The 25,858-nt window shown below is 48.3% G+C and overlaps 1 protein-coding gene across 7 annotated transcripts in view; it reads left to right on the top strand.

The window, feature by feature from the left end:
* LOC135921124 (uncharacterized) overlaps positions 1-25,858 on the top strand; it is a 224,424-nt gene that overhangs the window by 54,953 nt on the left and 143,613 nt on the right. For 2 of the 7 annotated variants that reach the window (XM_065455444.1, XM_065455443.1), the window contains exon 3: positions 3,652-3,757. In XM_065455444.1, the coding sequence (XP_065311516.1) occupies positions 3,652-3,757 (106 nt within the window). Of the gene's footprint in view, positions 1-3,651; positions 3,758-11,800; positions 11,990-25,858 lie in introns of those variants that run through there. The other 5 variants (XM_070533410.1, XM_070533411.1, XM_070533414.1 and 2 more) reach the window with 5 other exon arrangements.

Below are 25,858 nucleotides of genomic sequence, written 5' to 3'. Positions count from 1 at the left end.
CGCACCTTGGTGCTCCCTAAGGCGGATGTTAAGGCAGCGTCCCGTCTGCCCAAAGTACATTTTGCCGCACGAAAGAGGGATGACGTAGACGACTCCCACCGAGCATGCCACAAGCTGCCCCGAGTGTTTGACGCTGCATGTAGCTTCGGACGGCTGTTTAGGCCTATTGACAAGATTGCAAATCTTTTTTAAGGAGTTCTTTGCTGAGAAGATTACTTGAACGCCATATTTCATGGCTGTCTTTTTTAACCCATGCCCCATCTGATGTACATAAGGGATGACTGCGTACTTTTTAACTTTTTCGAACTGTCTTTGGGGTGCGTCCCCTTTCTTTATTTTCTTCACTAGCCCTTCACATATAGATAGAATAATGCATTTTGGATAACCGGCCTTCTCTAGACGATTGAGTTGTTGCGAAAAGCTCAGATTGGCGAGGTGGTGGCACGACTTTCTAAGTGCGGAACCCAAACACGTCATAGCAATTCCTCTTTTCACAAGTTTTGAGTGTGCCGAGGCATAGTTTAAAATTGGTTTGCTAGTCCTGGGGTTATAATGCCCAGTATAATGCTAGTCCTGGGTTATAATGCCCTTGCAAAGGGACATTCTGTCCCTTTGCAAGGCAGCATACGAGCGAACTGGCTGCTGCGCATCGGACTGTCGCTATCCGATCGGCGCCAGGATTTGCGCGTTTGTGGACGTCACTTTACACCGGAAAATTACTAATGCAATGGCGTTTCACGAGTCTGGTATTAGGGCAAATGCAAGCGCAAAGGGACAGGGTCTGGTGGCTTGACTGTGCCGTAGCGGGATGAGCCATGGTATGAGAAGCGCAAATGTGAATGGTCTGCACGGTGCAGCCACTTGGTGGCACAGAGCTCAGCCATAGACAGTAGCAGTAACGAAGTGCATTCTTCTTTGCTGCTGGTGTGTATTTTTCGCAGGACTGTAATCATCATACTGAAAAGATGCCAAAAAACAACACACACAAGAAGAAAGACGACAACACCACGGGCACCACGGGTAAGCAGGGTAGAGCTGAAAAAAAAAAAAGAGTGGCCTATAGTGGTCCCATACATCCATAAAGTCACGCACAGCCTGAAAAAAGTGGCTAACCGGTATAAAGTACCGGTGGTCTTTTCCGCTCCCCAAAAGCTTGCCCAGCTAAGCCATCGCATAACTTGCGAAAGCCAAATGCCTGGCTGTCAGAAGAAGCATGGCCAACGTTTCGTAAAGTGTGCAACAAACGTGGTATATGAAATTCCTCTGTCCTGTGGGAATTCCTACATTGGACAGACGGGGCATTGTGTCAACGACCGACTTAGGGAACATGCAAAAGGTATAAAGAATAATGAAGGTGAGCGACTTGTGGATCACTGTAGGGCTTGCACCGATTGTTTTCCACGGTTCCGCGATGCGAGGATTTTGGGTAGAGGCAGGCATCAGACATCTCGTGAAACATTGGAAGCCTTCTACATCAAGAAAGCGGGTCCGAACTGTGTTAGTGATACGTCAGTTTTTATTTGCGATGCTAAGCTGAAGTTTCTATCGCGCCTACTCTGATAAAACCTTGTACTCCATGTTGCCTTGTACGCATGCGCGGTGTTTTCGAGGGCTATATATGTTGAGTGCTTTCACCCTCATTAAACAGTTGAAGTAGCGCCCGTGGTGTCGTCGTCTTTCTTCTTGTGTGTGTTGTTTTTTGACGCAAAATCTTATTAGTATGCAAGATCACCAACTAGCCCAGCAGTTAACTCTTCTAATGTAATCATCAACACGTTTTTGTACATGTTTAAAATTTTTTACACTTGGTTAGAGCAATATTAGCACTTTGTTTGGCTGGTTAAGCGCTGCGCCAACAAGTGTCTGGACCGTGCAGACCGATCAGGCTGCTCACGTACGTCTACGCTAAAGCTCCTTCATCAGCTTGAGTTTATGCCTCCAGTCATTTGCCGAAATGACCAGCTTGCCTGTGGTTACCGGAATACCAGACACGTTCGGCGCTACGACAGAATGCTCGCAATGCACGCTCCTTTGATAGCTCTCGCTTGGGGTCGATGGCCAAGCGGCTAGCGGAGAGGCTCCGCGCTGGTGGGGGCGAGCTCCAAAACAACCGGAAGTGGACGATGTGACGTTGCATCGTGATGCAGAACCAGTGAAGGCGGAGCTTAGCCGCGATTGCTCGGCGAACGAGTTGAGGAGGAAAAGCATGGCTAGGGAGGAGGGTAACTTGTAATCGCTTGTAGCTACATTAATACGTAACGCTTCACTTTAATTGTGGTGCGAATGTTCTACTTAAGCTGTATCCTACGCGTCTACAAAATTTGTCCGAACCGTTTCAGTGGCCCTTTAAGGGATAAGAAAAAAGCAAATTGGGTGAGGGAACAAACTGGAGTTAATGATATCTTAGTTGAAATCAAGAAAAAGAAATGGGCATGGGCAGAACATGTAATGAGGAGGCAAGATAACCGATGGTCATTAAAGGTTACGGACTGGATTCCAAGGGAAGGGAAGCGTAGCAGGGGGCGGCGGAAAGTTAGGTGGGCAGATGAGATTAAGAAGTTTGGAGGGACGACATGGCCACAATTAGTGCATGACCGGGGTAGTTGGAGAAGTATGGGAGAGGCCTTTGCCCTGCAGTGGGCTGATGATGATGATGATGCAAAAGTATTGCAGTGAAGCATAACAAACGTGGGAAGGGGCTATTGCCACGGGATGCAGTATGTATTCCTTAATTATACATGCGTGCACATTATATTTCCTGTCACAGCGCAAGCACCGATATGCCTAATACATGTACCGACATGCCTACAGAGCGTTTTTGAATGTGCCTGTGGTTTTCGCGGCCCCTAGGGAGTTTGAAAAATCGGACATGGACTGTGCAACTGACCAAGAAGATGCTTCAAATGGTCCATGGGGCGAACGAGTGGCGGAAGGAGGACAAGAACCGAAAGGACCTATGCATTGAGGAATGAACGGGAAAGGAAGTGTGCTGCCACCGTTTTGAAGGAGCTTGAGCTCAGAAAACAGTGTTGGCCGATGCCGAGATGCAGATGTCCCTCATCCAAACCAAAATAAACTCTTTAAAGCAGTGAAACACAAAACCGAGGCGTCGTGCCCGGGCTGAGAGTATACCTCAACTGCCCTGACATATATGTCAGGACAGTTGAGGTTGACTTACGAGCTGTTCATAGAGAATCTCAATTGTGACAAAGTTCGGGCCTCATACCACTGAGCTTGCTATGAGTTTATAGAAATAGTTCATATTCGAAAATATTTGGTTCTGTATGCATCTCCCTTTTATTCGTATTTCAGAATTTAAATTTTTTTTCATATGCTTACTAGAGAGTGACAGCATCGGGCGATATGGTTTCAGCCCTTCTTGACATAAAACATAGTTCTTCGTCACTGAGGGAATTTTGCAATGGCACTCAGGGAAAACCTGGAAAACTCAAGGAATTTGGAAATGTCAACTTGGTAGACACCCTGAAGATGTTCCTCCCCAATACCAGCACGTAATGAATATATTCTTATAATGAATATCGGGCGTAACAAAGATATTGTCATGGTGGATGCATGATGTTCAGCTGTTTAGTGATATGCAACTGTACTGGTAGCAAGCATTGATCTGTAGCTATTGTTATGTTCCTGCAGGTTTTCAGCAGCCAGAGCAGCCCTGGGGTACTCAGTCTACACTGCCTGTCACCCATGGCCCCCCATCAATGCCAGCGACCATGCCTACAGCACCACTGCACAGCGGGTATGACCCTCTGTCGAGTGTTCACTGCTGAACTGCACGGCATATATCTTCCAAGTTTTAGTACATATTTTCAGCTCACTTTCGCCCAGATCTTAATTTTTTGTTTGTTTGAGGATAAACATTGCATTTCATGAGCACTTGTATCTGAAGTTAGGATGTCCAAAATTAATTTCTCATACTACAGGTAAACCTCTATATAACTAAGTCGGTAAAATTGACAGTCCTTCATTATCACAAAATTTTGTTGTATTGAAATTTGACCTCTTATGCAAATAAGTATGGTTGCTGATCGATTTTTCTTATCTGGAAAGGGGCCGCAGAATTTTCAGAATTATCTGGCAATCGAAGAAAGCAAATTTGAATGAGAAAGCAATTCATTTTGATGAATGTGGCAGTCAGTGACGAATGATATGGTTTCATGCCATGTCGACAATATCTCCGCATCGGTGGTACGAATTAAGCGAAACCAGTCCCGCTTTCGCATGCACTCCGCCCCCGCAGCTGATAGCGTGGCCTGCAATGAGATGACGTTACCATGAAAAGTGCCAGCAGTGGGGAGAGAACGCTACGTCTGCCTCTCGCTCCATTGGGGCAACGAAACTCAACATTATGCAACCTCCAACGCACAGGAAGACATCTTGCATTATGCCACGCTGTCTCAGCATGCCCAGCCTTTGCACTTTGGGTGGCAGATTACCTCTAAAGCAGGGTGCGTGGCTGCATATGTGCTCAGCCATGCTTACAGCCATGTGCTTACCCCCCTTGTGTCTCTAGGTATATGCCACTTTGTGCTGCTCTTTAATGAACCACCTTTACCCCAGCTTAAGTCATTCGTGACTAGGACGTGTTGCCCATTGGCAAAGAGCTCGCTTCGTAGCATGGGTGTGTGTGTCACTGATATTGGCACATAACCATTGCACCATTTACACTGCATACACACCCCCATCATGAGATAGATTGCTAATCACATTGACATTGGCAATTATCTCTAAGTGATGGATGCACTGCCAAATTTTGTTGGACAACTGGATGTGACTTCAGAATCTGGCCCCGCAGGGTCGTCTGCCTGAGCAGGCGTTTGTTGTGTTGCGACACCAGGGACCCGAGCACACGAGGGTTGGCCCCTCCCGGGTGTAGCCGTGCGCGGCTTAGCCGTGTCTGGGGAAAGGGGGATCCTGGGGGTAGAACCGATGCTGGGTGTTTGGACCTTTAAGGCCCCCCGGTGGAGGCAACACACCTCTTCGGCCTCTGCTTCACATAGGCTTCATTGAGCAAAATGTTATCAATGTTAGAAGAATAAAGATGAGGCGAGATGGCAAAGAGATTCAGATGAAGCACTTAATAATCACCTTTGGTTCAAGTGTCCTGCCCGAGTCAATCGAGGCCGGGTACATCAAGCTCCGTGTTAGGCCGTACGTGCCCAACCCACTCTGTTGTTTCAAATGCCAGCGCTTTGGCCACAGCTCGCAGAGCTGCCGATGCCGCCAAACTTGTGCTAAATGTAGTGCCCACAAACACACATCTGAAGCTTGTGAGAATGCTCTCCACTGTGTAAACTGTGATGGGGAGCACGCTGCGTACTCGCGGTCGTGCCCATCCTGGAAAAAAGAAAAGGAAATTGTAACAGTTAAAGTAAAGGAAAATATAAGTTTCAAGGAGGCACGTAGGCGGGTATCGTACCTGCCCAAGAAAGCCTTTGCCGATGAGGCGCGTCAGGGGGCAGCGTCACAACGGCTTCCGGCGGCTGTCCGACCCACAAGCAGTGAGTCGGCAGCTACGCCATCTGCCCCCGCGGCGGTTGCAGCTAGCGCTGCTCCGCCAACCCAGCAGACGGGGCCATCGACCCTGAAGGTGGGCGCAGCCGAGGCTACCCCAACCTCCCCGGCCCCTTCCAGCGCTGGCAACAGCCGGCGCAGCCAAATCCCGCAGGGTGCCCCATCGACCTCCGGGCTCGTGGGCGCAGGGGTCTTGCCCTTCAAGGCAGGACTTGTGGGATCTGATGGGGGATTCTCACACCGTACTCTTGGGACAAAGGAACGACAACACAGTAGTGCAAACAATCAGAAGGGCATTTATTGCACCTTTCTTAGATCAATGCCTGCTAGCCGAGTTGCTATCCAAAAAACATGCCGATGGGCGCGCGACAAATCTAGAAGTCCGACTCACCGCGACCGGAAGCGAGCGAATATGTTCGCCCCATGCTGGATCCCAACGCCTGGTCGTCCGCGTGTTCGGTCACGCAAACGGTGGCGCGTTCCAAGGCGGCCACGCGAGGCGGTCTCGCAGAGGCATGGATTGGCGCACGCGCGGCACATCCGAGCAGCTTGCCGTACCACCGCCAAAGAGAGCGCGCCTTGTCTTTCCCGCACCCAAGTAACTGCACAGCGGCGCGACACTCGCGCCATCTCTCGCACCGCGCTTGTACCACTCCGACCGCCGCGGCCCACGCGGCGACGCCGCACGGAGATGGGGGCTATGCGGGAAAACAAGATATCAGGGGAGGCGCGAGGGTCGCACATCCCCACAGACTCCTTGTAACTTCTCGCTCGCAAGAGCACATGTTCGGCACCTCACAAGAGGCAATGGACAGTACACCTGTCCTCAAGGCTCACCAAACGCCTAAGGAGCGGCGAGGCTCCCTCGAACGCTCCAGAAAGGGCAGAACCCCTGTTACAGGGCCTCGAAAGAGCCCTGTAACCTAAGGCATCACTTCCGTTTCCGTAAACACAGCACCAATTTTCTTTAAATATGGATACACAAATCATTCAATGGAATGTCAGAGGTCTTCTTAGGAATCTTGATGATGTCCAAGAACTCATCCATAAACACAATCCAAAAGTGCTGTGTACAGGAAACACACTTAAAATCAAAATACACAAACTTTCTTCGACAGTATGTTACCTTTCGCAAAGATCGCGATGATGCTGCCGCATCATCGGGCGGTGTTGCAATTGTAATACAAAAAAGCATAGCGTGTCAGCGTTTACAGCTACGAACTGCCCTTGAAGCAGTGGCGGTTCGAGTTGTACTGCTAAAGAAACTTATCACTATTTGCTCGCTTTATATACCCCCCCCATTACAAACTACACAAGCATGAATTTCAGTCCTTTATAGATGAATTGCCAGAACCGTATGTTGTTCTTGGCGATTTCAATGCACATAACTACCTGTGGGGCGACCCACGTAAAGATGCGCGAGGACGTCTTGTTGAACAGTTCTTTTTTTCTTCTGGTGCTTGTCTTCTGAATAAGAAGGAACCCACATATTATTCTCTTGCAAACAGAACATTTTCTTCAATTGACCCCAGCAAAGTTTCGCCGTCTATACTGCCTGAACTTGATTGGGAAGTTAACAGCAATCCTTACGGGAGCGACCACTTCCCAATACTACTAAGAACATCAAAAGAAAACGAATACCCACCACAGGCTCCTACGTGGAAGGTTGATACTGCCGACTGGGAGAAATTCCGAAATCTCACTAGTATCTCATGGGATGAAATGTCTTCTTTAGGAATTGATGCTGCTGTGCAGTATTTTACAGCCTTCATTATAGATGCCGCATCTAAATGCATATTTGAAGTAAGTGGCTTGGCATGCAGACGACGTGTCCCGTGGTGGAATGGCGAATGTAGGACCGCCTGTAAGAAACAGAACAAAGCGTGGGGGTTGCTACGCGCTTCTTCCACTGCAGAAAATATTATCAATTTTAAGAAAGTAAAGTGTGAAGGCAGGCAAACCCGCCGTCAGGCCAGAAGAGAAAGCTGGCAGAAGTTTTTATCGGGCATCAACTCGTACACAGATAAGGCCAAAGTCTGGAACAGGGTTATTAGGATAAGAGGGCGACAAGCACATTCACTCCCGTTGGTAAACACACAAGGCGATACCCTGCAAGATCAGGCAGACTCACTTGGGGAGCACTTTGAGAGCGTGTCGAGCTCAACCCATTATTCTCAGTCCTTCCTCAAATATAAACAAACAGAAGAATGTAAGCCACTAATTAGAAAATCCAGACAGAATGAACCCTATAACCAGCCTTTCAGTATTGCCGAGCTGAGAGCTGCCATGAACACATGCAAAAGCACTGCACCGGGACCTGACAGAGTCATGTATGACATGATCAGAGACTTACATACTGACACAAAAGTTACACTACTTACACTTTTCAACACTCTGTGGGCTGCGGGATACCTCCCATCTACTGTACATGGAAAGAGGCGATTGTGGTTTCTGTCCTGAAGCAGGGAAAAGACCCCTCCTTGGCAGCAAGTTATCGTCCGATAGCTCTTACGAATTGTCTGTGATTAATCCTTTTTTCAAAGAGCTTACACAGACTCGTACACTTCCTTGAATTCAACAATATTCTCTATCCCTATCAGTGTGGCTTCAGACAAGGGCAGTCAACAACAGATCATCTTGTGCGCATTGAAGGATACATTCGCGATGCCTTGTTACAAAAACAGTATTTCCTCTCGATATTCCTTGATATGGAGAAGGCATATGATAAAACATGGCGTTACGGGATCTTGCGAGACTTGTTGGGAATGGGCATCTGTGGAAATATGTTGAAAATAATTGAAAGCTATTTGTCCAATCGCACCTTCCGTGTAAAAGTCGGCAATGCACTATCACGTCCTTTCACGCAGGAAACTGGTGTACCCCAGGGAGGTGTGCTCAGCTGCACTCCCTTTATTGTTAAGATGAACACACTACGTGCTTCACTCCCACCTGCCATTTTTTATTCCGTATACGTAGACGATATACAAATAGGCTTCATATCCTGCAACCTCACAGTATACAAAAGACAGGTTCAGCAGGGCTTAAACAAGGTGTCCAAATGGGCAGACCAAAATGGATTTAAAGTCAACCCCCACAAAAGTTCTTGTGTTCTCTTCACAAGAAAGAGAGGCCAGCTGCCAGATCCTTGCGTAGAACTGGGCGGACAACAAATTCCTGTAAACAAAGATCACAAATTCCTTGGTGTTATACTTGACTCCAGGCTCACTTTCATTCCTCACATAAAACATCTTAAAGAAAAATGTCTTAGAACAATGACCTTACTTAAGATCCTATCTCACACAACGTGGGGTAGTGACAGACAGTGTTTATTGAATATTTACAGGAGCCTAGTTCGATCACGGTTAGATTATTGTGCCGTAGTATACCACTCTGCCGCACCGTGCGCGCTTAAGGTGTTAGACCCCGTTCACCATCTGGGTATCCGTCTGGCCACTGGCGCATTTAGGACAAGCCCTGTTGAAAGTCTATATGTAGAGTCGGATGAGTGGCCACTCCATCTTCAGAGAACCAACATCAGCTTAACGTATTTTCTCAAGGTTCGCTCTAATAAGGAACATCCGTGTTTCACAACCGTTAGCGACTTGACGTGTGAAGCACTTTTTCATAATAGACCCTCTATGAGACTTCCTTTCTCACTGCGTGCAATAGAACTTAGCAAGGAAATGGATGTTCCAGTTCTCAAACATCACTTAATGCCTCCAGGTAAGCTAGTACCGCCCTGGGAGTGGCAGGTGATAGACTGTGATGTATCCTTTGTGGAGGTCACAAAGAATGCTCCTGACTTCGAAATCGCTGTGCATTTTCGTGAACTGCAATTGAAATATGGCTGCTCCGAATTCTACACAGATGCATCAAAATCACATTCTGGTGTATCTTATGCTGCTCTTGGTCCTTCTTTTTCTAAATCTGATGTACTGAACCCCTTAACGAGCATCTTCACTGCAGAAACCTATGCCGTACTGTCTGCAGTAAAACATATAAATAAATTAAAGCTCGACAGAGCAATAGTATTTACAGGCTCGTTAAGCCTTGTAAAAGAGCTGAACTCTTTACAAAAGCATACAAATCCTGTTTTCATTGAACTCTACTCGCTCTTATGCAATATTTATCTATCACATAGACACGTAGTAATATGCTGGGTGCCTGGCCATAGGGGCATCGAGGGTAATGTGTTAGCTGACAAAATGGCCACATCACTCACATCACTAACCACTTTTCCTACGGCTGCTGTCCCTGTCACAGATCTGAGGCCTTTGTTAAGAAGGAAACTGCGACAACACTGGCAGCGCATGTGGAACGCAGAAATAAACAATAAACTGCACGTTATAAAGCCACAGCTAGGTTTTTGGCCCTCCCCAACAAAATCACGGCGAACAGATGTCCTATTCTGCCGCCTCAGAATAGGGCACACATTTGGTACACACAATTTTCTGCTTACTGGAAATGAACCACCAACCTGTGGTCGATGTGGTGACAGGCTCACCATCCTCCACGTCCTCTTGGAGTGTCGCAAAGCCGAGCCTGAAAGAAAAAATCATTTTCCTCTTGCATATTGTTATTGCATACCTCTTCACCCAGCTATGTTCCTTGGTAAAGAACCATTTTTCAACACCAAAGCAGTCCTCAATTTTTTAAATGAGGTTGTCCTACATGTTATAAGCCCGATAAATTCGTAGCGCATCCTCTCTCCAGAGGATGTCGCTGTGATAGTTGTTTTATATAGCACATGCCTCCAGGCCTTGTGTCTCAAGGGCTCTAACGAGGCCATTGTGCTCTAGTTAATTTTAGAAACCTATGCATTTCTTTTATATCGTATCATTATTTTGCAATGCACCTTAATGCTCATAGTACACGTCATCTGTCATCGCCATAATTTTATTACACGTACATTTTACACATTTTACAGTGACTATATTTTAGGGCCCCTTTACAGCCACGTCACATCAACTTCACAGAATTCATAACTCCACTGCGAAATCACAAACACTTGCATGGCGCTCTTTGGCCATATCTGGCCCTTGCGCCAACAAAAACCACACAATCAATCAATCAATCAATCAATCAGAATCTGGCTTCTGGTCACTTAAGCATAGCATTCCGTTTCAGGAATTTAAAACTGGTATGTTGCAAAATCTTGATGGCCACTTCTACACGCGGATAAATTTTTGCAGCAACAAAAGGAAAAAGCTACAGAGGTGAGGCGCACGCATGACAGCGCTTCTAAAAATAGTAGCATGGGAATTTAAAAGTGGTGTTGCCACCCATCTTTCATTTTTGTGTCTTTTCTGCTTACCAAACGTCTTCTCTTGAGAAGAGTGACTATTTGGTACGGTTGAAGGGTAATTTAAAAAGACAGCTCAAATTGTTCTCTTGCTTTAGTGTCTCTAAATGCATAGATTGCTGTCAAGGCCATGAAAAGCTAGAGAGAAGTGGCAGCTTGAAAAGTAACTTTGTTATAGCTAATGTTTACTGAACTTCTATTTCCTTTTAGTGTTCTTACTCTTGTAGCATAGCTCGTATTCCTTATCAATTGATCCTGATTGCCATCAGGCTGTTTTATATGCTCAATGCAGGTCAAAGGCTTCTCATTAGCAATCTTCCTTTATTTACCCTTTCTTGCAGTGTCAGAATCCATTTTACTAGTGCAGGTTCCCTAATCTTATCACTTGACCCACTGCTGCCCTTGGCAGCCATTGTGTTGTTCCAATGACTACCACTTTATCTACTCCACATATTGACAAAGTCATGAGCCACAGGATGCGCACTGCCTCCTGTCTGTAAAATTACAGTAACAGGGGCGACTTCATCTCTGGTGCGCCATTATTTAAAAAAAAAATGCATTTATTTTGCTAGCTTTCATCCTCCGCTTACATAAAGGTACACCTGCCAAAGTTGACATTTTTATTCTAAAATGCCCATTTCAAGTGCTCCTTTCCGATTGCCGTATTGGCAAAAAATATTTTCAAGTTTTTTTATTTGCATACAGTTTTAGGGGAAAATCAGTTGCCGAGTGATTTCTTCTGGAGCAAATTTTTCGGGCCCATCGAGTAGTATAACGTTGTTAATACAGTCAAACCTCGATATATCGAACATGGATATATCGAATTATTGCGTATATCGAACACTTTCTATATCACGTAGAAAATCGCATGCATATTTAATTTTTCATTTCGAACAGGGCCAGATGTAGAATGGATATATCGAACTCCGCCGCCCCAGACCAAGTGCGCTCTGTTGACAGGAGGAGGAGGAGGAGGAGGAATAAACATTTATTGATGAGGCAAAAAAAAAAAATGGTGGAAGGGAGCGGTGCAGGGTGGGTCCCTATTCCAAGACTCCAGTGGCCATCGCGACCCGCCCAGCTTGGTCCAAGAGGCCTTTCTGGGCCTCAAGGTCAGCAAGAGCGAGGATGGCCTCCCAGGGCTCCCTTAGCAAGGTGAGTACCAAAGGTGAATTAATGGCATGAGGTCTTTTGGCGCACTCCCATGTTACGTGAGGCAATGAAGGCCATGACCCGCACCACGGGCAAGAGTTAGTGTACAAGGTTGGGTTTATCTTATGGTATCTACCCAAATGTGGGTAGGTATCCGTCTGTATTCTTCTATATTTCTGCGCCTCCTCTACATTGAGTAGTTTGTGGGGTGGGGCGTACTGTTGCCGGGTTCTTCGCTGGTGCTCCAGTATATCGCGGACCAGTAGGCGATCGTCTTTTTCATCGTTGTGCGTATCTCCAGCTCGGTTAGTAAAGCCTCGAGCTAGAGTGTGTGCCTGTTCGTTTCCCGAGATACCCTCGTGGCCAGGACACCATAATATTGCATGATCTTCTTTCAATGTGTCGCCTATGATCTTAAGGGCGACTTGTGGTATGTTGCCTTGTAGGTACATTCTGCATGCCACTTGTGAATCGGACATTATTAAAGCTGAGCTGCTTTGCTTTTCCTTGTATGCGATAGCGAGAGCAATCGCCGCTGCTTCCGCTGTAGCAGTGCACCTAGTACGTATCGAGGCTGATGTGTGAAGCGTTCCCTGGCGTGTGGGTTGAACTGCCACTATTACATGTCCTTTGCTAAATCTAGCTGCATCAGTATACATTACATCTTGATTACTGCCGAAGGTTTTCTGAAGATGTTTAGCTCTCGCTTGTCTTCTCGCTGTGTGATAAGTTTTGTTCATGTTGCGTGGGATTGGGGAGACCACTATGCGCTCGCGTATTGGATCCGGCATTGCGGTCGTTTGTTCCCTGGAGTACTGCGGTCGCAATGGGTAACCTAAACGCGACAGAACGTTTTTACCTGTGCTTGTGAGGCATAGTCGTTCTCTTTGTGTCATGAGAACGGCTGCTCTTAACTCTTCAAATGTGTTGTATATGCCTAGAGCTTGCACCCTCTCGTTTGCCGCATTCTTAGGAAGCCCAAGCGCTGCCTTATACGCGCCACGTATTAGTAGGTCGATTTCTTTGATTTCCGACGGGGTTAGCTCTTGATATGGTAGTCCATATGTTATTTTGCTAAGAATAAAAGCCTGGACTAGTGTTATGGTTTCGTTTTCGTGGAGCCCTTTACCTTTCTTTGTAATTCTGCTAATTAGTCTAGCGATGCTCCTCGTGCTTGATTTTAGAGTCGCAATGGTGTGAGTGGCTCTTTTGTTGCTTTGTAACCATAGTCCTAGTATTCTGATCATATTTCTTTCTGGTAACGTCTGGTCACCCATAGTTAGGTGGATGTTCGGTTTGTTTCTGTAGTTACGCCCGTGGATCCGGATAAACTCAGATTTTTCCGGAGCGCATTGCATACCGTTTTGTTCTGCGAAGTCCTTCACCGAGTCGATAGCCTCCTGGATAGTTTGTTCTTTTTGCCCTAACGAGCCTTTGCAGGCCCATAACGTGATGTCGTCTGCGTAAAACGCGAAGTTGAGGTCATTAATTTTCTCTAGTTGTCGTGCCAAGCGGTTCATTGCGACATTAAATAGAAGTGGTGAGAGGATGGCACCCTGTGGTGTGCCTCTGTTAGGCATTGGGAGTTTGGAAGATCGAATATTTTCTATACCTATTGTGGCTTTACGTTCAGTAAGGAAAGAGCGGATGTAATTGTGGATCCTAATTCCACAGCCCATTCTTTCGAGCTCTTCAAGTATGAGGGTATGGGAGATCGTATCAAAAGCGCTTTTTAAGTCAAGCGCTGCTATGATGTTCTCTCCCCCTGTAGGTACATTTTGCAGCACGTGTTGACAGGAGGCGAGCTTTCCCGCAACACTCTCGAAGATAGCGGCGGCGCGATGGGCGTTCCGCACTGCTGCGTACGACAGCTGCCCACATCGGTTGCGCCGAGGGCGCCATTTGAACGTAGTGGCGTACACACGCGGCGGCTTGGAGCCAGCACGGCCGCCTCGATCACGCGCGCACGGCGAGGCTTGCCGTGCGCGCGTGATCGACGCGGCCGTGGAAACAGTTGGAGCTCTTTGTCGGTGCTGAGCCACACAGCATGTGCATTGAGGACTTCGTTGGCGGTGACGACAGCACCGGAACAGTGGCGAGCCGTCCATCGTCGCAAGCCGCACCGCACGCGTGCGGTCGCGCGAAATATTGCACGTATCAAACACTTGTGCACAAATTTCGGTTTGCAATGTGTAAGGTATACACTGTGCACACAGTGTAAATCGTAATTTGTGCACAAGTGCTGGATACGTGCAATTTTTCGCGCAACCGCAAACGTGCGGTGCGGCTTGCGGCGATGGGCGGCTCGAGCGTAAATCGGCCCTAACAGACGTGAGATCGCGGCAGAAGTGACTGCTGAGCGGCCAAACGAAGACGCTGCCGAGGCTGATCCAGCAAGCGCTGATGCTGCCCCGCTCCCGACTGCAACTGAGGCTGTAGCTGCTTTGGCCGTTGTACGCCGCTACTGCGGCGCAATAGAAAGCACTGGACCGTCTCTTCTGGACCGTTTGGACTATGTTGAGGACGCCGTTGTCAAGCACGCGGTTGCCAATATGTAGCAGGCTACGCTGCTTCAGTACTTTCGGCGAACGAAATAAATACTTTGTTTGAAGCTTCATGCGAGTATCTATTGCGCCACGATTGGTTCATTGATTGATTTGTGCAAGTTCTTGATGAATTTTCTACGTGATTTTATATATCGAATTCCAGCTATATCGAACTATTTTGCGATCACCGCGCTGTTTGATATATCGAGGTTCGACTGTACTATTACGATATCATCGAGCGATGCTCAAGGGACGAGCCGCCGCGAGAACGACGACGAAGTGGGTCTGTGCCCTTGGCGCGAGTGAATGTTGGCCTGGTGCTCTGGCTCCAGTCCAGTGTAAATAGCCTGTAAATAGCCTCTTTTGTCTGTGTCTTTCTACATGTAACATTCTGGGGGAGGTCAGCGATCCCCGTCCTCGCCACGGAACTCCAGAGTGGTCGGTCCATCGAGCTTGTCACCATGCCTCCCGGTGACGAGCCCGCCTCTGCAACGCTTCGGCTGGTGCGACTGCTCCAATCGTCACGGTTGCCTAACATCGCTACCCTGGTGTGTTCTCTGGCCTGGAGGGACAGGACGTTGATGAATGGATCAAGCTATATGAACATGCCAGCGCTAATAACAGGTGGGACCCAACCATTATGCTCGCCAATGTCATCTTTTATCTTGGCAGCACCCCACGCGTGTGGTACGTACCAGAATCATGACGACGAGATAAGCAGTTGGGACACTTTCAAAGAAAAGCTACGGGGACTGTTCGGCGACCCCATTGGCCGCAAGGTTGCTGCGAGAAAGGCTCTTGCGTCTCGTGTTCAGACATCTACAGAGCCGTACGTTTCATACATCTTCGACATCTTGGCTCTATGCCGCAAAGCTGATGATGCTATGTCTGAATCAGATAAAGTGTCCCATGTTATAAAAGGCATCGCCGGCGATGCTTTCAATTTGCTTGTTTTCGGCAACGTCTCAACAGTCGACGCCATCATAAAAGAATGCCGTTGCCTTGAACAAGCCAAGAGCCGCCGTATCACACACCACATCACGCGGCTACCCAACACCGCTGCTACGTCGACATGTGAGGGTCGACCGCGTCAGGCCACCGCCTGTGACAACGTCACCCGTATTGTTCGCCGCGAGCTCGAGGCCGCCTGTTTGCCAGCTTTCTCCACGACGCCTTCCGATCCGCCAGCAACCACGATTGCCATGATTCAGGCCATAGTCAGACAGGAATTTGAGAACATGGGTCTGAACTCCGTGTTTTCAACATCTCAACCCAGCGTTCCCCAGTTCTCTACCGGTCCTCCTCGTCCCCGACAGTCCTTTTCTACCACATCTCGCCGCAACCCGTCCGAATGGTGTACCCCTGATGACAGACCAATCTGCTTCCACTGCTGTCGCATCGGCCATGTCGCTCGTCACTGCCGCAATCAATGGCCACCGCCTCCTCTTACAAACACCGCCGCCCATTCCCGCCCCTTTGGACCTTCTGTTCCCTATGCCACCCGCCATGAACCCACTGCTGCTGATGGCCCTGCTCCGAACCTTCACTACAGCCGCTCACCCTCACCTCGACGGCATCAGTTTCGTTTGCCCCAACCCCACCGCTTCTCTTCGCTGCCTGTCACCTTCCGGGCCCAGCCGGAAAACTAGACACTGCAGCTTCTGGTGGTGAAGCTGCGTTGTCGACACTGCCCTCAAATCCTCTGCTCACGTTAAACACGAACCAAAACCTTCTTGACATTGACGTTGATGGCTATCTTGTCACGGCAGTCATCGATACAGGGGCACATCTTTCTATTATGAGTGCTGCCTTCCGACAACGACTAAACAAGCTCCTCACCCCAGCATCGGCACGCGTCGTCCGCGTTGCGGAGGGCAGTACTGTGCCTATCGTCGGCATGTGTACGGCACGTGTTAGCGTCGCCGGCTGCCACACTCCTGTCCTCTTCACCGTGATTGCTCATTGTCCCCACGACCTCATTCTCAGCCTCGATTTTGTCTCCGCGCATTCTGCTCTTATCGACTGCTCTGCCAGTACCCTTCACCTTGAGTTGCCGATTCTCGCAGAAGCTTCTGATGCACCCCAGTGCCGCCTACGCCCCACCGGCTTTATTCGCCTGCCGCCAAAATCAATAGCCTATATTGAACTCTTGTCTTCCCCACCAGTCCCTGATGGCGACTACCTTGTCACTCCTCTGCCCGACATGCCACTACAGCATGACGTTACCGTGCCTCACCGTATACAGTAAAACCTCGTTAAACCGTAGTTGGCCGGCGATCGGAAAAAGTACATACTAAACGGTAGTACTGTTTAACCAAATGGCATGAGATCACCCACTTACCTGTCGAAAACGAAACTCAGAGAGAGTGCGATGAAAGGGGAAAAAACATGCAGTATTTATTCACTTCGTGTAACAAAAGTGTTATTTTCGTTTGATGCCGCGGCGGCCTAGCACGACGACGACAGCGGCCTCAAACTTACTGAAGCTGCGTGCCAGCTTTTCAGCCAGCCCCCTCTTCTCTGCAAACACTCGCATGGCAGATTCCTCGTTGGTGTTACGTATTCTCCGTGCACGTGCACAGTAGTGCTGCAGAAGTTCTGGGGGCGCATTTTTCATTGCCGGGTGCCGCAGTTTTGAATACTTTTCATTTGGAATAGAGTTACGTTATCGCCCCCCTGTTCTTGTCGCGACAATTGCATTCATGAGGCTGAGGTAACGCGCAGCTTATGCCGCTGTCGGGCCTGAATCGCCCGTGCTGTCGCTTTCCGTCTCGTCCTAATCACTGTCGCTAGTCGACACTTCGGCAACAACACGGGCAACGATGGCCAAAAGTCGAACCTCGTAGCCGACATGTCTTCGCGGTCGCAGCAGTGCTGCCGATCAACTTCTTCGCGTTCCAAATGCCACACACTTTAGTCAACAGCAGATCCCTGTTGCGTGCCAGCGCCGACTTCGTGTCACGTTCGATAGTACGGACAATGTGTAATTTTTCTTCTATGCTGAGCACCCGGCGTCTTTTTATCCGAGCTTCGGAATGACGCGAGTCCTCGCTTGCACGACGCCATAAACCTCTCTGGCACGGCGTCGAAATGATGTTGAGGTGGCTTCACACACAAACGCACAGGGCACTTGGAGGCCATTGTTTCAATCTCTGAGGCTTGTTGTTCTGCCGGCTGGCCCGATGGAGATGGCGCACCGCCGTGTTTGCGCGACGAAAAGTTGAAACGCTACGTTTTAACCGATGCGTACGCAATAAGCTGGTACGGTTTATGCGGATACAAATGCTTCAATGGCCGTTGAGTCGGGGATTTTACTTTACTACTTTTAAAATGAAACTACTGTTTAAGCAGGTACGGTTTAACAAGGTTGTAGCGTTCCTACTTAAAGGACACAGTAAACGTAAAGCATTGCTGTGGAACTGGCGTCCATCTTGTCTACATTTTTTTATTCTCACTTCCTTCTTCTCTTCTCCTGAACCCAGACTCCTGCGCTTCTTCATCTTCTATTCCAAGGCTCATACCGCTTCACCCTTCCAGGTTTCTTTTGCTAACCCCTCCTGGGGTAATACTTGAAAACGTTTCCAATCGAAGCACATTCAACTGAGCCACGTTCGCCAATGTACCACACAGTCTTCAATATTCCTTTCTGAGTGGCCGTCTTTGTCACAGAGTAAGGACCATAAAATTTGGCATTGGATTCTCTTACTCCTTTCCTAACTAGAATGAGGTCGGTGACTTGAATGTCTGGAATATCTGAGCAATGTCTCTTGTCAAAATTTTTTTTCATTCGTTTACGGTACCTCTCCTCCTGCGATTTCTGTTTCCTTTCCTCGACGATCTGGAGATTTTCTAACAGCCCATTTCACGGTCCGCCTGAAGAATAGGGGTTTCTCCTGAAGAAGCGAATTGCGGGCTGCATCCCAAGCCGCTGGTGTAGGAGCGATTGTGATGTCTTACAGCTGCTTCTAAAGAGCATTTCCAACCACCAGGGAAACTATCGTACATCCTGATGTATTGTTTAACATCTCGTATAGCACGCTCTGCAAGCCCATTCGCTGCGGGATGGTATGGCGCACAGAACTGGATTGATATATTATGGTCTCGAGCCCATCTTGCTAGCTTTTCGCTCTTGAACGCTGGACCGTTGTCACATACAATTGTCTTGGTTGTCCTAAACATATCCCGTTCGAGAAGGGCGATGACACTATTCGCATCTTCTTTTCCTGCCCGTGCCGCGACCATCCTGGTGCATTCATCTATGGCCAGAAGAAAAGCTTGCATTTTTCGGACTCCTTCTCGTTTCTTATTTAGCTCGGCGAAATCCAGGTGTATAACTTCAAAAGGCACGTTTGAGTGGCAAGGTACTATCATGGCGTCCGTAGGCTGCTTATATTTCACTTTGTTGATTTGACAAATGTGGCATGAACGAACGTATCGATTGACGTCGTCTTTCATGTGAGGCCACGTAAATCTCTTGACTAGCTTGTTGTAGGTGCGCCAAAATCCGTCGTGTCCTCCAGATTCTGGGCTATCGTGGTACAAATAAAGCACCCTGGAAACCAGCGTTGGCGGGACTTGATAGCGACCTTCCCTAAAAATCAATTGTTCAGTGCCTTCCCACAATTTAATTTCATTGATTTCTGCCGATTGTTTGTTGTTGGCCTGTATCATCAGTCTAGACAATGCATCTGCATCAGTCAAAAGGGGTCCAGGTCTGTGGGAGATGGTGAAATCGAACTGCTGCAAATAGTTCACCCATCTGGCGATACGCCCCTTAGGTTGGGTCATATTCAAGAGATGAGTGAGGGCTTGGTGATCGGTGAACAAAGTAAACTTCGCACCTTCTAGGTACGTACGGAAGTACTGAATTGCTTTGAGGACTGCAAGAGCTTCCTTTTCAGTAGTGGTGTAGTTGACTTCAGGTGGCTTGAGGGTGTAGCTGTAGTAACCTACTACGTGTCGCTTTTCTCGGCCGGATGCTTCTGGACATTTCTGGTACAAGACTGCACCTGTCCCATAGTGTGAGGCGTCGGTATTCAGTTCAAAGGGTAAAGTGAAATCTGGTATGCGTAGAATAGGGTCAGCAGATATTCTGTGCACCAGATCACGGTAGACTCTCTCACATTCCTCATTCCACTCAAATGGAACTTCTTTCTGTGTTAGGCGCGTGAGGCATCTTGTTTTGATGGCAAAGTCTTTTATGAAGGGCCTGAAATGTCCTGCTAATCCCAAAAATACACGCAATGAGTGTACGTCATATGGTTTTACCAGTTGGGAAATCCTCTCGACGGACTCTTGTTTCGTGCTTTTGGTAGTCCCATCAAAGACTCTTCCAAGAAACACCACTTTTCTTTGAAAGAACGCACTTTTCTTAAAATTAACCTTGAGGTGTGCCAAGCTCAAGGCATTTAACCCTTTGAGGGTCGAATTGTTTTGAAGAAAACTTTCCCAGGGGGTCAAATTATTTTATTGCGGATCTTGAATGTCCAAGATGTATAAAGTCGGGAATAAATAGTAAAGAAAAAATTAGGAACAGTATTTTGGTGTCGGCATCACTCAGAACTGCAAAATGTTCAATAGTATTTCAGAGTGTGGTATCCTTGAAACACGAGTCCCCGAACAGCCGCAGAGAGCGAGAATACCTCATGAGCGGCGGTGATAAACGAGCTAAGAGCAGTGCCAATCAAGATAGAAATCAACTTCCGCCGCCCCTGCGATAGCGTGCCGACAAAGATAAAAATCACGTTTCGCGGGCCTCCGTTGCAGCGGAACCGAAACCGCGTTGCCGCTGAAAGCGAGAATACCTCGCGAGCGGCTTTATAAACAAGCTAAGAGCAGCGCCAATCAAGATAGAAATCAACTTCCACAGCATCTGCAAGAGAGTGCCGACAAAGAGAAAAATTACGTTTCGCGCGCCTCCGTTGCGATCACGCGGCGAAACCGAAACCGCAAAAGGGGTGTTGCCGCAGTCTGCGCGACGACGCGCTGAAGCTAGAAGTCAGTTATGTTTATCTCCCCAAGAAGGTAGACGAATTTCAAACGCTTCTTGTAAGTCCTAAGAGGTGGCAGCACCTCCCAGTGAGCGTGCATAGTCATTATGGCGCGAAATTTCAAACGGAAGGTCGAAACCGTACCCGTACGGCAAAGACCTTGCGGGACAGAAAACCGCCGACGTACATGTACGGCAAAAACCTTCAAAGGGTTAATACCTGGGACAGGTGTGCCTGATGCTCCGTCTCTGTTTTGGAGAAGACGATAATATCGTCTATGTACACGTTACAAAAGACACCTAGGAAAGGCTTCAGGACTTCGTTCATAATCTTCTGGAACCATGCTGGTGAGTTTTTCCAGCCGAAAGGAAGCCGGTTATACTCGTACAGGTCGAAGGGCGTGATAAAAGCAGTGTAAATTTTTGTTTCTTCGGTTAGCGGGATCTGCCAGAAACCTTTGCACAAGTCAATACGTGAAAAACATCGGCAACCACCTGTCTCATCTATAATCGTGTCTATCTTCGGCATGGGAAATGGTATAAGTTCTGTCTGTCGGTTGAGAACCCTGTAATCTGTGCACAGTCTGAAAGTTCCATCTTCTTTCGGCGCAATAGTTATGGGAGAGGCGAAGGGTGACACCGAAGGCCGGATTATATTGGCGTCTAGCATCTCCTGCAATTCCTTCTTCAACCATATCTTGCGCTCTCTTGACATGTTGTAAGGTGATTTTCGGATGACGGTCTTGTCGGTGAGTTCGAAAGGCACCTTGTGTGACGTCATCGCCGGTGGATAGCTTCCTATGCATACTAGTTCAGGATAGGTCGTTGCAATATCCTCCGCGCAATTGACAACTCGCAGGTTATCCTTTCTATCCGGCTGTGTCTCTTGCCTTGATAGTCCTTCCACTAAAACCGCATCGTCCCAGTATACGTTGATTTTTAGTTTCTTTATATCTGGTCTGGATAGCAGAAAGTCATACGTCACCCCCTCAATCACCAGTACTTCACTCGCTATTTCATGACCTTGGAACTCGATGTTTACTGAGGCCCACTGATTATGCATTGTCACTTTTCCATCGTAGCCTTGCACCCGTAGTACTCTTCCACTATGCAGGTGACTTGCATCTACCAGCTTGGCATTTATTATAGACACAGAAGCACCGCTGTCAACCAAAGCCATCATGTGTCTGTTTCCCACTTTCACAGGGATGTGAAGTAGGCTAGAGCAAGTTAAATAAACAGTCTCAGTTGTGGTCATCGGGTCGGACTGATCACCCTTGTTTATCAGTTTTTTGTCGTCGGAGCCTCTTCAGCGTCCGAAAGTAGGGGAACAGGGTCGCTGTCGATGTTATGCACCCGACCTCTGGGAGCGCGCCAACCCAAGCTCTCTGTGCCGCCTGCAAGGCGGCGCGGTTCTCGCTGATTACGGCTTGACCAATCCGTGCCGGACCGTGTGAAGTGACCGCTTGAGCTAGCGTTTATATTTTCTTCTGAAGTAAATGATATGTCGTGAAGGCACTCCAGGAGCCCGTCCATAGTTTTAGGTGACCGTAGTTGCACTTGCTTCAGGACTTGCGCGTGCAGTCCGTGCATTATTAGTGCTACTACGGCAGACGGAGGAAGCATAGGCTCGGCCAGCTTTAAAAGGCGGCATTTGTCAAAGAAATACTCTACGAGGGAGCCTTGCTTGAATTTGAAATTAAGCGCGGCGTCCCACCTTTGCACTGGGTTGCTTCGGAATGTCGTCAAGAATTTTTCTTTCCACTGATTCCAAGAGTTGCCAGCCTGTTCAATAATGTGCAAATCATACCACTTCCGTGCAACACCGCTTAAGTAACTACGCATGTTAGTAATCTTGTCCTCATTAGAGTGCCAGTTGTTCTTTCCAGCGGCATATTCATAGAATTCAAGCCAACCTTCTGGACTTGATGACATGCCGTCGAATGCATCAGGTTCTACAAATTTAGTCACTGGCTTCTCAGCGTTTAAAGAGCTTATAAGCGATGTCACCAGCTGGTTTTGTTGCGAAATCTGTTCTTGTTGTAGCCGAAGTGCTTTCAAAACGAGGCTCACCTCTTCCGTCGACGACTGTGGTCCAGAGTCCTTCCGACGCATCGGTTGAAGAACTAATTCGTCGAAGATCACCAGAGGCAAGTTCACGTTCACAGCACCCTTCCGACGTAGTTCATCAGGGTCCATGGAAGCCTTCTCTAAAACCAGGTTCATGAGTTCTGCCGAGTTGAGTTCGCGAGGTAGTTCCACCGCTGGTTCATCTTCAGCTTGGTATCTCGAAAAGATGATCTTGTCCGCGGAGGTCTCCTCAAGGAAAAATCTCACCCACATGTTGGAGTTCGCTGTCGGCTGCGCCAAAATAATGTAGCGTTCCTACTTAAAGGACACAGTAAACGTAAAGCATTGCTGTGGAACTGGCGTCCATCTTGTCTACATTTTTTTATTCTCACTTCCTTCTTCTCTTCTCCTGAACCCAGACTCCTGCGCTTCTTCATCTTCTATTCCAAGGCTCATACCGCTTCAAAGGTTTTACTGTACTTACTATTACTGCAAACTGCACTTTCGTGCCTATCTTTAACTTTAGATTGGCAAAGCAAATTCTACCGCAAGGTATTTGCCTTGCCAACGTTGATTGTCTCGGCGACCATCACGTGGCAACTTTATCGACCGATGCTTCTTGCAAGCTCAGCAGGCCCATCGTGCCAGCCTCGGCCGCCGATCCCAAGATACAGAAAATGGTTGCGACGGATCGGTCTTCTGCGCAGGCTGAAGACCTTTACTAAGTATTATCGTCCTACAGAGATATTTTCGTCTTCGACGATCGCCCTTTAGGCCAGACGCTCGCGGTCAAGCATCGGATTCTTACTTCCGATGCTACTCCTATTCACCGATGACCGTATCGAGTTTCTGCGTCGGACTGCCAAGTAATTCAAAGTGAAGTGAACAAAATGCTAGACAAAAACATCATTGAGCTTTCTTCGAGTACCTGGGCGTCACCTGTAGTGTTGCTTAAGAAGAAGGATGCCACGTGGCGCTTCTGTGTAGACTACCGTCATCTGAACAGCGTTACTCAGAAGGATGTCTACCCACTCCCACGTATAGACGACACCCTTGACTGCATTCACGGTTCCAGCTATTTCTCTTGTATTGATCTTTGTTCTGGATACTGGCAGATTGCTGTTGACGATATGGACAGAGAATAAACCGCGTTCATCACACCTGATGGCCTTTTCCAATTTAAAGTAATGCCGTTTGGATTATGCAACGCCCCTGCCAACTTTGAGCGTATGATAGACTCCTTGCTCCGAGGTTTCAAATAGTCCACATGTCTCTGCTACCTCGACAATGTCATCGTCTTCTCGCCCACGTTCGACACTCACCTTAGCGTCTAACAGCTATACTTGATGTATTTCGAAAGGCGAAGCTGCAACTTAACTCGTCCAAATGTCGTTTCGGCCTATTACTGTTCTGGGCCACCTCGTTGACGCTTCCGGAGTACAGCCTGATCCCGACAAAACTCGCGCTGTCCGAGACTCTCCGGTTCCGAAAACAGCCGCAGTCGTTCGAAGTTTTGTAGGGCTATGTTTGTACTTTCGTCGTTTTATTCAAGATCTTGCGGCAATTGCTAGACCCCTCACTAATCTTTTGAAGGAAGGCGTACTGTTCTCGTGGGGTACTGCGGAAGCCGCCGCCTTCTCTCGTCTCGTTACTCTTCTCTCCTCACCACCCATTCTCGCCCACTTCGACCCTGATGCCCCTACAGAATTGCGTACAGATGCCAGCGATCATGGCGTAGGTGCCGTCTTAGCCCAGCATCAGCATGGCCAGGATCACGTTATTGCTTATGCGAGCTGCCTCCTGACACCATCGGAGCGCAACTATTCCATTACGGAACGAGAATGCCTTGCTGTTGTCTGGGCGGTTGCGAAGTTCCGTCCTTACCTTTACGGTCACCCTTTTTCCGTAGTCACTGACCATCCTGCTCTCTGCTGGCTCTCATTGCTAAGAGATCCTACAGGCCGGCTTGGTCAACGGGCTTTGAGGCTACAAGAATTTTTATATTCCATGGTCTACAAGTCTGGCCACCTGCACCAAGTAGCTGACAGCTTGTCGTGTTACCCTGTTGACGACCCTGACTCCTCCAATATTACTAGTGCTGCTTGCGTATTCTCTGTGTCGCAGCTGCTTCATTTGCCGACGAGCAACGTCGTGACACCTACATCAGAGCACTCATCGACCATTTTGAACACTCTCCAGCCGACGCCACACTACGCCTTTTCATCCTCCGCGACGGTACTTTGTACCATCGTAACATTCATCCGGACGGCTCCGAGTTCCTACTTGTCATACCTAAACACCTCCGCTCAACCGTTCTAGAAGAGCTTCACGACGCACCAACAGCAGGACACCTCGGCGTATCTCGAACCTATGACCGTGTACGTCGACGTTTTTTCTGGCCGGGCCTTACCCGTTCCGTACGACGTTATGTTGCCGCTTGTGAACTTTGCCAACGACGCAAGAAGCCTTCCCAGCTCCCTGCTGGTTATCTGCAGCCGCTCCACATCCCTGCCGAGCCCTTCCATCGTGTCGGCTTAGACCTTCTCGGCCCATTTCCGGAATCTACATCAGGAAACAAGTGGGTTGCAGTCACGGCGGACTACGCGACCCGCTACGCCGTAACCCGCGCTCTTCCGACCAGTTGCACAACTGATGTTGCGGACTTCCTCCTGCATGATATCATTTTGATTCATGGTGCTCCGTGTCAATTGCTAACAGACCGTGGCCGTACGTTCTTAGCCAAAGTCATTGACGACATCATGCATGCCTGCTCAATACAGCATAAATTTACCACCTCCTACCCCCCTCAAACGAACGGCCTCACTGAGCGTTTGAACCGCACCCTTACAGACATGCTATCCAAATACGTTTTAGACGACCACCGTGACTGGGACCAAGCTCTACCTTACATCACCTTTGCGTACAACTCTTCCCGTCTTGACACTGCTGGCTTTTCTCCTTTTTACCTCTTGTATGGCCGTGAACCGACGCTACCACTGGACACTGTGCTTCTGTCCACCACAGCATCAACTAGCGCTAGCTATTGCCCGTGCTGACCATGCTCGCCAACTTGCGCGCGGTCGTCTACAAGTCTCTCAAGACAAACAAAAGCAACGCTACGACCTCCGTCACCGTGATGTCAATTTTGTACCCGGCACCCTCGTGTTACTTTGGTCACCATCACGTAAAGTTGGCCTTTGTGAAAAACTGCTTTCCTGCTACACGGCCCCATATCGTGTGCTTTGCCAAGTGACCGATGTCACCTAC

This window comes from Dermacentor albipictus, chromosome 2 (assembly GCF_038994185.2).
Source record: "Dermacentor albipictus isolate Rhodes 1998 colony chromosome 2, USDA_Dalb.pri_finalv2, whole genome shotgun sequence".
Lineage (NCBI taxonomy): Eukaryota > Metazoa > Arthropoda > Arachnida > Ixodida > Ixodidae > Dermacentor > Dermacentor albipictus.
The sequence above is the reverse complement of the archived record's forward strand: the minus strand, read 5'-3'. Positions and strand labels throughout refer to the sequence as shown.